The sequence below is a fragment of the Podarcis muralis genome, chromosome 5 (genome assembly GCF_964188315.1).
Source record: "Podarcis muralis chromosome 5, rPodMur119.hap1.1, whole genome shotgun sequence".
NCBI classification, from domain to species: Eukaryota; Metazoa; Chordata; class Lepidosauria; order Squamata; family Lacertidae; genus Podarcis; species Podarcis muralis.
Genome location: NC_135659.1, coordinates 29358356 through 29372059, shown reverse-complemented (window position 1 = coordinate 29372059; position 13704 = coordinate 29358356). Strand labels below are relative to the sequence as shown.

General features: G+C 43.4%; 1 protein-coding gene across 1 annotated transcript in view; it reads right to left on the bottom strand.

Annotated features, from left to right (window-relative positions):
- Nucleotides 1–1628: 1628 nt before the first annotated feature.
- The window catches only part of GFI1 (growth factor independent 1 transcriptional repressor), a 30023-nt gene continuing 17947 nt past the window's right edge, over nucleotides 1629–13704 (bottom strand). Inside the window, exons 4-7 of the mRNA XM_028732779.2 lie at nucleotides 11715–12121; nucleotides 10330–10467; nucleotides 7199–7364; nucleotides 1629–3263 (exon numbers count right to left, since the gene is read on the bottom strand). Coding sequence (XP_028588612.2) covers nucleotides 3085–3263; nucleotides 7199–7364; nucleotides 10330–10467; nucleotides 11715–12121 — 890 coding nt within the window. The 3' untranslated portion in view covers nucleotides 1629–3084. The remainder of the gene's footprint in view (nucleotides 3264–7198; nucleotides 7365–10329; nucleotides 10468–11714; nucleotides 12122–13704) is intronic.

Below are 13704 nucleotides of genomic sequence, written 5' to 3'. Positions count from 1 at the left end.
AGCAGAACCAGTGGTCAAGGATGATAGGAATTGTAGTCCAAAAACAGCTAAAGACCCAAGTTTGGGAAGCCCAGATCTATTATAAAAATGAACCGTGTCTTGAACGAGCAAGGTGGGACTATTCAGACTCTCCTAGTTAAATGGATTTATTACACTAAATGCAGAACTGCTAATTATTCATCATGATTTAAAACAAAACAAAACAAAGAAACGCCTGGAGGTTCTGCTAGGAATGAGATGAGCTGGGCTGCAGGTGGGCAACCAGATATTATTGGACTGCAGTTCCCATTGATCCCAGTCAGCAGTGCCAATGGTGAGGGATGATGGACATAATAAAGGTAAAGGTAAAGGGACCCCTGACCATTAGGTCCAGTCGTGACCGATTCTGGGGTTGCGGCGCTCATCTCACTTTATTGGCCGAGGGTCATGTGGCCAGCATGACTAAAGCTGCTTCTGGCAAACCAGAGCAGCACACGGAAACGCCGTTAACCTTCCCGCTGGAGCGGTACCTATTTATCTACTTGCACTTTGATGTGCTTTCGAACTACTAGGTGGGCAGGAGCAGGGACTGAGCAATGGGAGCTCACCCCTTCGTGGGGATTCGAACCGCCAACTTTTGATCGGCAAGTCCTAGGCTCTGTGGTTTAACCCACAGCGCCACCCGCGTCCAGATTTAGCTGGAATATTATGGGCATAATATTCCAGCTAAATCTGGGGGCCACAGTTCTGCACCCCTGAACTTGGCAGTCTCCTCTTAGGTGTGACCAGTGATCATCCCCAGTCCTAAACAACTCAGCATTCATTTCTCTGAGCTTTCCACATGCTAAGCCAAAGAAAGTCAAAAGTGTGGGTGTAAATCCAGCCCTTCTCTGAACCCTGTGCTTCTTTATGCCTCTTTTCTCGTTCTCGAAAAATGTGTCACATCCTGGTAATATGCTGAAATAGCTTCCTTCGCATGCTCTCTAAGCCTGTATAATTGCCACGTAGGTTACATGTGCACAGCTTGCGGAGGAGATCAAAAGACTGCAACCCTACACCAATTTACCAGAGAGTAAGCCCCTACTGAAGCCAACGGGACTTGCTTCTGAATAGGCGTGTATCAGGTTGCACCCTAGAAAAAGAATCTGCTTATCTATGATCCTGCTCAGTCAAGACCGTGCTGGCTGATTATTATTTTTTTGTATCATGTGCAATATAAACTCCTGTCCAGGCAGTGACTGCATTGTCGAGGAGGAGGGCAGCGCTGTGGGGGAATCAGATTGTTTTGCAGTGCAGCTGTCCATACCTTTGTACTGTTTGGCACTATCTTGAGATATATATATATATGGGGTGCACAGGCTGATAGGACTCCAACTCTGGCACTGATTTGACATGAATATGCCTGTCAAAGTGCAGCCTTAAAGTGACACCTTTTTGGCTGATTTGCGCTTTGTCTGTCTTCCTCCCAGCTTCAGTGTTCTGTCTTGTTTTTTGTCTGATCGTACAGCAAGCTTTGTTAACTGATTTGCTGTAATTCCTACACCGTTGGGGAAAATAAGTCCATTGATTTGTGGACCAGAATTCCAAGTAAATTCCTCTAGAATCGCACCTCTGGTTTGGTTAATACGTCCTGTTGAAATAAATACTGCTTCTGGGGATCCTCGGGACTTTATTAATTTAAAACATTATTCCAATAAATATGCATCAATGAACATAAGACACACTGTAAAATCTAAATAAAGGCATTTACAATCCTATCTATAAAGTAAAAACAGATTCTTCCCCCACCCCCGCCCACAATGAGGTATGCACAGGATTAGTTAAGGCAAATTCATACTATAACAAACTGATACTAATTTATGGGTCTTTCCAGGCATGAGACCATCTGAGAGCATATAACCTAAATATTCAGTCCAGAGTAACAGGAGCTCCTCAGCTATTTCGCACCTACTGGTTATCTAATCACAGAATGCCAATGACATTTAAAAGCAAAAATCTGTCCTCATCCCTTATTTCTGCCCTCTTCAACTCAAGGGCAAACTTCAACAATTTTTAATAATAAGGCTCTTTCTTATTGGCTCTTCCCAACAGGTGCAAAGGAAGAGCCATACATGCACCACAAAAAAACCAGGACATAAAGTAGGTAGACTGAAATTCTTGGATGGGAGCATTGTGTTGTCCTAAAAGTTGCAAATCCCTGGCATGAAGGGAGCTACTGGAGATTAACACTTGGCCTGGATGTGCAACGAAGACTAAAAATTGGAGATGGCGTCTTGGTGAAACACATGTGGGGAGCATGTGGGGAAGGCCGGACTCTGCACAACATCTAAATGCTGACCTCAAACTTATTCAGGCATTCTCAACTAAGACTAGGCAAGGTTGGCTGAAGTAGCCAAGGGGCTCTCTCCCTCAGTTGGAAAAATGTATTGGGCCACAATCCAATACTCCTAAAATTGGAGCCTTGGACCAGTTAGCTGGGAGCAGTCCTAGGAAGCTGCCTAATAGGAGCTCTATAAACTCTGGAAAAGGCAGGGCTTTGAGGTCCAGGTCCAAATAATCGATGAAAACCAGTCGCAAGTTGTTAAACGGTAGAAAATCAAATACAGTCACTTTCCTTTGTCAAGCGGCTCAGTGTGTTGACCATGTAAACTCAGGTAGTTTAGATTTCCCAGATAAAAAATAACTTTCAGGAAATCAAGGGTTAGCTGGGAAATTCATTTTTTAAAGGACTTTCTGGTTCGTAGGCACCAGTAGCTTATGTATACAAAGACTTTGGGGGCTTTAAGGCGGTGGGGTGTGCATGTTATTTTTCCAGTGTTTAATTTTAAAGGAAGAGACACAGAGTGGGGAAAAAGACTTCACCCCACCTTCCTTCAGCCTTGGCGTTCCATTTTCATTCCAAGACCTTTCGGTGAAGTTCTACAAAATGCTGGCCAGTCTGCTCTGGCTTCCTGTTTAGTGAGAACATGGCAGGAAGTGGCCAGACAAGAGAGGCGGGGGCAGGAAGAGGGCAGCCCACCAAGGGAGGAGGAAAAGTCTGTTGAAATAGTGTTTTGGGGGTTCCCTGGGTTCCCTCCCCCTCCCCGCCCAGATTCTGTATGGCTCTCATTTCAGACCATGTTGCGTCTCTCGGTGCCTCCGCAAATCCACTTTTCTCTGGAAGCCTTTGCCACACAGATCGCAGCCAAAGGGCTTGAAGCCCGTGTGCTTCCGACTATGGGTGATGAGATTGGAACTCTGGCTGAAGGCTTTGCCGCACACCTGGCACTTGTGGGGCTTCTCACCTGCGGATTACAAAAGGATGGGCACAAAGTTACAACAATGTAGCACCCTTAACAAACCAGCTTGAAAAGTCCAATAGAAAATGCAGAATTGGACAAAATGACAGGAAGGATTCGAAACCTGCGGGACCAGAGATTTACAGAAGATTGGAAGACGTATATGAATTATTTGAAGAGCAACTGTAATCAACAAATTACACTAGTAGGACTACAAGAAGTTTTGTAAGGAGAAATATGCAAAGTGTTACAAAGTAGAAAAAGAGAGAGATATTGGTTATGAGTTTGAAATGTAATAGGGAAGATAAATGCATACTGAGAGATTAGATTGGAAAATTTTCAGACAGGATTGATGGAAGTCAAAAATTTGAATAAGATGTAAAAGTATGTTTAATTACTGTTGAAAATGATATGTTAAAAAACTAATAAAAAATTATATATATAAAGAAAATGGCATCCCCAGATATCCAATATGGGCAGGTGACTCGGAATAAATACTAAGGATAGCATAGGGCTGCCATATGTCTGGACATTACCGGGATTTCAAAAGGCAGACATCTGGAGGTGAATTTCCAAAAGGCAGCGCTTTGTCCTGGATCTTAGGCAAGTCAATTGGAGAATTGCGTTTTTGTAAAGAAACAAAAAATAAACAAACCTTCAACTCAACAACTTTGGGGTTTGTCTAAAAAAAGTTGAACAACTTTCGAGGTGCCCTGGTTTTTTCCTTTTTGAAATATGGCAACCCTAGGATAGCATCCTTAAGATCCTTGTCAAGTTTTGTGCTAATTTTAATCTCCCTAGTTTAGGACAAGTACCAGCCACTCTCTGACAAGGCACAACTGGAAGGAGGAGACAAGGGAGCTCTCACATTACCCTTTCAGGTAACTCAGAGCTTGGCAATGATGTTGAGAGGGTGCAGCGCCTAAACAGCCAGCTCAATGAGGATCTCAGCTCTCAGACTTAGGAAGCTACCCTTTCCTTCTCTAAAGCATCCTTGGCAAACTACTGATCAGAGTTCCCTTGAAAACCTTTGGAGGAGAAGATTTCCACCCTCTTCCCCTAAGCAGCTCGTTCTTCATTGCTCATTGTTCTTCATGGAGTTGGATTGTTTGTTTCTATTTCCAATTGCACAAATAATTTCCTCTCCCAAACATGCACACAGATAGTGGCCCTCATTGCTCACTAAGCCAGTGTGCATGTTTGGGAAGGGGAAGAACCTGATTTAAAAATCTGGGTGCTGCCCTCGTCCTAACCACAGAAGGCCTTTTTCTTTCACTGCCTCCTTCCCTGTCTCTGAAATGTTAATGGTCGCGCTTCCTGGGGAAATAATTGTGCAGCCATTTGTTCTTACATGTTGCGAGGTTTTGCTGAGGGGCATCTAGTTTTCCATCGACACGCGCTCAAAATAAGTGGCATTACGCTGAGAGTAGACTAGCGCACTTTGAAACTGTGACAAGCAATTGGTTTCTAAAAACCAATAAAAGTTCACAAAAATGGGGCAGGACACGGGTGGAGAATGGAGTTAGCAATGCAGAGTTGGACAATATCAGTGACGCTCTTGCAATCAGATTGCACATGGAAACACAACAGCAGTGACCATGAATTGCGTTTTCCAAGGCATTTTTTCACACCAGCCATACAGAATGACATAAAACTTTGAACCAAAAGGCTGTCTCAGAACTGGGTGAATGGACATTAAAATGGCAATTTAAGCAAGTGCGAAGTCATGCAGAAATCCTTATTTCATATATACGTCAATGGGATTTAAGCTGGCACTGACTGAAAAGAGATCTTGCATTTGTGGTGGGTGGCCGAATGAAAATGTTGATCCAGTGTGGTACTGCTGTGAAAAAGGCAGATTCCATGTTGGAAATCATTAGGATACGATAGAACCACCTACACAATGCCTCTATACAAAACTATGCTGCAACCACCCTTATAATACAGTGTACAGCTGATATTTTAGAGCTGGAAAAGAGCAGCCAAAATGTCAGGGCTGGAGCAACTTCCCTAAGAGAAACAGGTTTGGGGTATTTTTTAGCTTAGAAAAATTGTGAGTGACAGGGAGGACGGTGGACAGAGAGACCATTTTCTCCCTCTCTCAAAAGTACAAGAATGGGGATTATCTGATGAAGCTAAATTGTTAAATAGTAGAGTTTGCTACCACAAGATGTAGTGCTGGACCAAAGTAGACAGTATTAAAAAGGGATTAAGCGTATTCATGGTGAATAAGGCTCTCAATGGCCATTAGCCATAATGGTTTTGCATCGCATCCAATAACTGAGGCAACATGCCTCTGAATATCAGTTGCCAAACAGCAAATGGCAGGAGAGGCCTATTGCCTTCACCTCCTACTTGTGGGCCTTCCATAGTCATCTGGTTGGCCATTGTAGGAAACAGGTGTCGGACTCTATAGATCTCTGCAAAGCTCTCCTTCTGTTTTTTATTCGCATGGGGGATAATATCTTTGTAATTTACTCCCGCTTCAGTGGATACAGAAGGCTGCCAGGTCAGAAGACATTACCCCCTGAGAAAAGCTCCATTTAAATCTGCAGTATGTTTTGTTTGTCTTTCTCCTAACAGTTTTCCTCAGCTATTCAATCTGCGTTTTGGTTTTGTTTCCATGTTTCCCAGAAACTCAAAATCATGGTGCCTTGCCTACCACTGAAAATAGCCCTCAAGCAGTTTGATGGGGAAAACTCAATAATACACAAGAGAGCTCCAGAGCAGGTATCAAGACTGACTGTTCGGATCTGCATCCTCCAACTTTCTGGCTGGGCCTACCATTAGGCAGAACAAAATGCGCTCATCAGGCAGCAAATGCTGGGGGGCAGGGATGGGTAGCGACGTCAACTGAATTCTATACACATGCAATGGGGAGGGTGCCATCTTGTTTCTTGCCTCAGGAGTGTGGGCAGAAACAATAGTACAAAGGGGAAATTGACATTCATTGCTCTAGTGCTCCCCCCTGGGGGGTACGCAGGGGTACGCATACCCCTAAACATTTTGTGAAACTAAGTTTGGCCTCATTGAGGGGTAGTACAGTGGTACCTCTGGTTAAGAACTTAATTTGTTCCAGAGGGCAGTTCTTAACCTGAAACTGTTCTTAACCTGAAGCACCACTTTAGCTAATGGGGCCTCCCGCTGCTGCCACTCCTCCGGAGCACGATTTCTGTTCTCATCCTGAAGCAAAGTTCTTAACCCGAGGTAATATTTCTGGGTTAGTGAAGTCTGTAACCTGAAGCGTCTGTAATCTGAAGTGTCTGTAACCCAAGGTACCGCTGTATTTCAATATGAGTAGGAAAATGAGAGTACCCCTAAACATTTTTTTAGGGGGGGTAAGCGCTGCATTGCTCTGTCCAGCGGTTCTTTCCGCCCCTGGCATGTGGCCCTCAGAATGCTGCCTAGAAAGGAATGTGGCCCTCACATAGAAAAACATTTGCCACCTCCTCTGCTTTAAAGGAAGAGCTGAAGAGGGCTTGCGTGTCTGTCTTTCTAAAACTACTTGTACCCTGGAGAGACAAAAAATAAATCTGTCAGCTAGTCCACCCTGCTTTCTCGGTGTCACTCTGGAGGAAACCAGCAGATAAAAGAAGTTCAGAGCGTTAAAATCGAGATGTGGAAATATGGAAATAGCGACGAGAGGCAGGATTGAGATTTGGAGATGTGCTTCAAGGTCCAGACTATGGGAAGTCCCAAAAATTAATGATTATAATTTGGAAGATAATTTGATCTTTTTTATTTTAGTTTTTTATTTTTATTGGATTATGATTTGATATGCTAAATTGGAGAATTAATAAAAACGATTTAACAAAAAAGAAACCAGTGGATAAAGATGTCCATTTATCCCAACAGCTGGGGGTGGGAGGTGGATTGATATTTATTTATTTATTTATTTATTTATTATTCTGGGAAGCCAAGAGGGATGTAGCGATTCTCACCTGTATGGATGAAAGTGTGCTTCTTCATGTCGGATTTCTGGTGAAATCTTTTCCCACAGTACTGGCATGGATAAGGCCGGGTGTCTGAGTGGATGAGAAGATGGGTAGACAACGTGGAGGACCTCTTGAAGCTCTTACCACAGATCTTACAATCAAAGCTGCGCTCCTACCAAGAGAAAACAGGACCTTCATGCAGATGCACCATCTTCTTCATTTAATGCATTTAGAATATCTGTTCATAGCTAACCACTTACATAGAAGCAGCTTTCAAAAAAAAAAAAAAAAAAATCTGATAATTGATTCCCCCCCCCCTTTGGTTTAAGAAGATTGACGTACCACTTAAAGGTGCTTACATAAAATAATATAAAATATTCACAAGGAAAAAAACACGTTGGAATTATACAATTATATCAAAATATAGATTAAAACCTGAAGTTTTGAAAGCAGATATCCAATAATTTAAAAATACATATATGGGTATTCTTGCCTAAACAAAACTCAGAATTATTCAAAATAATTCAGATATATGGTGGCCATTTGCCTTGTCGCAAAATATAGGTCCCATAGTGACTGCATTGGATGGGGGGGGGCAGAAATGGCTGAAGTTGCCTCCTCCTTCAAACCTGGGACTTTACTTATATTTCATTATATTGAAATGTTCTGTTTTATCAAGTAGTTTTCCCCCGAACCATGAAAACATCCCCAAACCACTCTGGAGATACTGAGAATCGAACCAGGAAACATCTGCATGTGATACTTGTGTTCCACAGGTTTTACATGTGTATTACAGAAAGAGTTACATTTTGTGATGAAAAGCCTTTAGTGTTCGTCCTTCCAGCTCCAATTTAAAAAAGCACCTAGAGTTCTCAGGCAAGTGTCTTTTGGTCACCAGAGTCAAGGAAATCTATGTACATTTCTTTCCCACTCCATCCGCACCATACATTTAAAGTGCACCAAACACACATGACGACCCTCAAGAATCCAGGAAACCGTAGTTTCCCCCTCCCAGAGTCAGAATTCCTAGAACGTTTGACAAACTACAGTTTCCAGGATTCTTTAACGGAAGTCATCTGTTTTAAATGTGTGTTGGATATGCTTTAAACTTATGGTATATATCTGCTGTCCCCGTCCCCCACAGCACTTCAACGGTGTTGAAGAAAAGGTGAAGCTTTTGAAGGGTGCATAATTTGGGTTTGGGGACAAGAACTCTTTTTTTAAAAAAAAAACACTTTTATTTTGCTTTAAACAAATACAGTTAAATATAAACAACCAAAATTACAAAAGAAAAATCCTTAATAATAATAATGGGAAAAGCTAAAAAAACTACAAAAATATCAAAGTACAGTGGTACCTCAGGTTAAGTACTTAATTCGTTCCAGAGGTCCGTACTTAACCTGAAACTGTTCTTAACCTGAAGCACCACTTCAGGGGCCTCCTGCTGCTGCCGTGCCACCGGAGCACAATTTCTGTTCTCATCCTGAAGCAAAGTTCTTAACCTGAAGCACTATTTCTGGGTTAGCGGAGTCTGTAACCTGAAATGTATGTAACCTGAAGCGTATGTAACCTGAGGTACCACTGTACATGGCATAGAGCATAAGCCATTATGGGAAAGGGGGGAGAGGAAAATGAACCAAAACACAAGAAGGCTTGTCTATTGTACACTTCCGTCAAGGTCGCAACAGATCATTATTCTAACTCTTTTATTCGTACTCTAATGCACCGCAGGAGTGGGGAAGGAAGTGAGATTTACTTAGATTTATTGCAGTGGTAGTAACGCTTCTCCAAATCTAGATCGCAAAACCCTCAAACTTCACTTTTGTGTTCCAGGATCGCTAATAATTTTAAGAAGGGAAATTTGCGCTGGCACAAAACCCCACACAGAAGAACAGAAGCATAATCACCTGACCCCCACCCCACTTACTGTTCCCCCTCCCCCTCTTTCCCCCTCTTTTCTTCCTAATATTTTTAACCATTTCATGAGCCAAGAACTTACACATTGACCACTAATAATGAACCACGTGTTGTAGATATTACCCCACATTTATTATGCTATTTTTGTGATAGACAAATGGCATGAGAAAACTTGGTATACTTATTTGTATAACATTATTCTTGTTTTTAAAACCCAATAAAAAGTTATTTAAAAGAAAGAAAGTCAAATTTGATGGAAGTTTTGTGTGTGTGTGTGTGTATACATGCGTGCACGTGCATATGGGTTTGTTGTGCAGGGCGGGGAAGGTTGCAAGAAAAACATATGAAATATCACTGCTTCGTCTCTTTGGTGAGCACCTTTCAGGTTGGTTGTAGGATTGTAATCAGGATTAATCCCCACCAGCCCTGACTGATAACCCACACACCTTTCCCTGCCAAGGAGACTGCTAGTCCTATGAATCTATCACTCTGGGCTCATTTATATTGTCATTTAATGTAAATCAGGGTTTCCCAAACTTGAGTCTCCAGCTGTTTTTGGGCTACAACGCCCATCATCCCTAGCCAGCAGAACCAATGGTCAAGGATGGTGGGAAATGTAGTCCAAAATGTAGTCCAAAAACAAGTTTGGGAAACTCTGGTGTACTGTAGATAGTGAGTTTACTGTACAGTGGTACCTTGATTTCAGAGCAACTTAGTTTATGAACAACTTGGATTAAGAACGCTGCAAAACCCAGAAGTAGGTGTTTTGGTTTGTGAACTTTGCCTTGGAATAAGAACATGTTTCGCTTCCTGTTGAGTGTGTTCCATTTGTAAATTGAGTCCCCCCCGCTGCTATGAGAAAGCACGCCTTGGTTTAAGAACGCTTTGATTTAAGAATGCACTTCTGGAACGGATTAAGTTCATAAACCAAGGTACCACTGTACATCCATTAATTCTTCATTGTCTGTATGACATTCTCCTCCAATCACTGCCTCGCCACACTTTCCCCTCCCTCAAGCCAGATTTCCTCACACCCTCTCTGTTTCAGAGTATCCCCGGTATGAGTAAATCTGGACTGAAGGGGGGAAAGTGTGAGGAGGCAGTGCTTTGGAGGAGAAAGTCAGAGAATTAACAGAGGTACGGAAAGCGGGCTCTTCGCATTAAGCCACAGTGTGGACAAGCCCTCTCCAACCACTTGCCACCTTCCCCGGGGTTCTCACCTGTGAGTGCACAGCTTTATGCTGCTCCAGGCTAACTGCATGGCCAAATGTCTTGCCACACATTTCACAAGCGAAGGGCCTGGTGCCGCTGTGCGAACGACGAACGTGCACCTCCAGGCCGTGGGGAGTGGAGAAGACCTGAGAAGCAGCGGGGAAGACAAAGAGAATTAGGGTTCAGGAAGGGCTGAAGCTTACAGCAGGTCCTGAACCTGAGATATCAGAGCTGTTTAGGAGAGTGTTTCCCCCCACAGAGGTTCAGCCAGTTAACATTACTAGGTATTGGTGCCATCAGAGTGGGGCAGGTGTCAATGGCCCAAGCCAGCGGAATGAGCAAGAGGGATTGCAGCCACAGCCCGGCTGGATGGCCACATTTTGAAACAAATGAGGTAATGCATGTTACCATCTAAAGAGAGGGGGACCTCATAAGACAATTAAGTCCAGACCCTAGTATTTCCTAGTTGCAGTGTTGTAGCAAGGGTTGAGAGGGCCCGGGGCCCTAAGAAAAGAAGAGTCATTTCGTTGTCCGGAGAGGTCACTTCTTGGTTTACATGGAGAAGCCTTTTTCAATGGAGCTCAACAACAAAAGCGCACAGCTGTTTTGCGGCAGCACCAGGTGCTGAAATTTTATGTTCCGAACAATTTTGGGTACGGGGAAACCGCCCCAATGCTACACCACTGCCTACTTGTGCCACTGTTACTGCAAGCTGAAATGCTGATTGACAAGTACGTAGTTTCCTGTAATAATTGATACTGTTTTGTCGATCAGTATATCTATCTAACACTGCTTCATATGCAGTTTATAATTTTAGGGATAGTGTCATATGTAGCAGGGTTTTCATTGTCTAAATTGATTGATGATTTAGAAATGCTACAAACAGCTTAGAGTGTCTGTGTCAAAAGCAAAGATTAGAAATGTTACGAAACAAGGACAACTGTTGAAGTCCAGCCAAACCTGCAAAAGGCTATTGGTCAGTAATGGCTGTATACTATGTCTAGGATCAGAGACAGCAGGCCTCTGGATATCAGTTGCTGGGGAACAACAGTGAAAGGGTTTTTGCTGTCATGTTCTGTTTTGGGACTTCCGAGAGGCATTGGGTTGGCCACTGTAGGAACCAGGATGTTGGGCTCATGGGCAAGAATCTTCTTATGTTCATAAGAGCTATCTGAACAATTAATATGCCATGGCTCCACCTTCCCCGTACAAGCTTCCTAGCCACACATCCTTAAATTAAGCAATAAAGAGGGACCTGTCTCTGCCTTGACCAACCTTGCCCAAGCCTTCGGACCTCACCACCCCTAAATAACCCCCACCCCGAAGCTGGCTGAGTGGACTAGGGTGGAACAGAGGAATACCACCAAAGGGGATCACAGAATATGGTCCTTACCTTGCTGCATTTGACACACTTGTAGGAACCAGTGCTGATTAACAGGGGGCGACAGAGGAGCTCTGATTCCAATTTGATGCTATTTGCACTCTTCTCCTGTTGGAGTCCAGGTGGGCCTTCCACGTAGATCCCGGATGCTGCTGCTGGCCGCTCAAAGAGTCCAGAGGAGCCAAAGTCACCATAGAGTCCCAGTGCTGAGCTGCGCTCCGATCCATAGAGAGCAGGCTCAGATCCCCTCTCGCAGAAGAGACCAAGGGATGAGCTACGTTCCAGACCTGGGCAGGGCCTGTAGCTCTGTACCAAATGTCTCAGCTCAGAATTCCCAAGGCTACTCCAGGCATAGGGCTTCAAGGGCACCGAGAAGGGGGGAGCCTCGTCCAAGGAGGGGCAGATGGAGCGCTCAGAGGCTGTCGAGACACAAATTGAGTGGAGGCAGTTAAACGGGGTTCACACAGAACACGCACTCGACCTCTTTGTTGTGTTAGCTCTTTAGTATATAGGGTGCTTCCAGGCTTATCTTACAAATAGGTTGTGCAGATCCTGTTTCTCTTTGTTCATGATCAACATGAGTGTCTACATACTCCATTTTCTCCAGTCATGCTATTGACTGCTATGCTACCACCTGACATCTAAACCATGGGGTGGAGCTTGATGGAATGTGTCTGGGCTGAGTTTCTTTGTCAATAATAATGATAATAATAATAATAATAATAATAATAATAATAATAATAATAATAAATGCTGCCCATCTGACTGGGTTACCCGAGCTACTCTGGGAAGCTTCTAACAAATTAATATACAGTAAGGCATCAAACATTTAAAAAACTTCCCTATACAGGGCTGCCTTCAGATGTCTTCTAAAAGTCAGGTAATTGTTTATTTCCTTGACATCTAATGGGAGGGTGTTCTACAGGGCAGGTGCAACTACCAAGAAGGCCCTTTTGTCTGGTTCAATCACTTCTCTTCCATATATCCTCCATATATATCACACATTTCCTCAGGCACCGCCTCTTTCCATATGAAACTACCCGGACCCTGAGATCATCTTCTGAGGCCCTCTTCCGTGTGCCTCCTCCTCGAGAGGTCCAGAGGGTGGCAACACAAGAACGGGCCTCCTCTGTGGTGGCTCCCTGTCTGTTTGCCTAGTCCCTTCATTATACACCTTTAGGCACCAGGCAAAAATGTTCCTTTTTAACTAGGCCTTTGATTGATTTGATTGACATCCTATGTCCTTTTAAAATGTGGCTTTTGGGGGGGGGGGTTATTTGGTTATTGTTTTTATTTTTATTACGTATTTTGAGTGCCAATAAGCTTCCATACCAGTAGTGGCTGCAGAGGCACAATGGGTTGTTTTTACTCATCATATTTGCCATGGAAGAGGAAAATCCAGATAAGACAAAGCAACATAAGGACAGGGTTGGCATTTTGTTGGTGGCATCCTTGTGTGAGCAGTGTAAAAAACAACAACCTGTGTGCATGAGCTGCACCCATTTCGCACTGAATGCCTGCCTGGAAGAACCCGCAGTCACTAACGGCCGCAGTTCATGTGTGAGAGAACTACTCCCTCCCTCTCATTCAGCTTGAAATAAGTTCAGATGTATTTGACCAAACAATAATACACTTCTGCTGTCATTAGCCTAAAAGCTCTGTCAAAATTAAAATGCAACGGTAAGGAAGCAAGCCCTCCTGGAGATAATAGAATAGGCAATAACAAGAAGCTCTGCTGGTCAAGCATTTCAACAACAGCTTCATAACAGTTGGCTCATTTTAAAAACCACTGGAGATTTTCACGAGTTTAGTGGCAGCGGTTGCAAGGAACAGTCAAACGTTTTACATCTTCATTTTGCTCTGCACAAAGCTACTTTAAAATTCGCACTCTGTGCCGTCCAGTTCATAAACATTTGAGATTAAAGGATAGTTCTCTTCTTCGCTCTGATTTCTGAGACAAAACTAGGGAACGGTGAGGCTAATTCTGTCATTCACGAGTCTC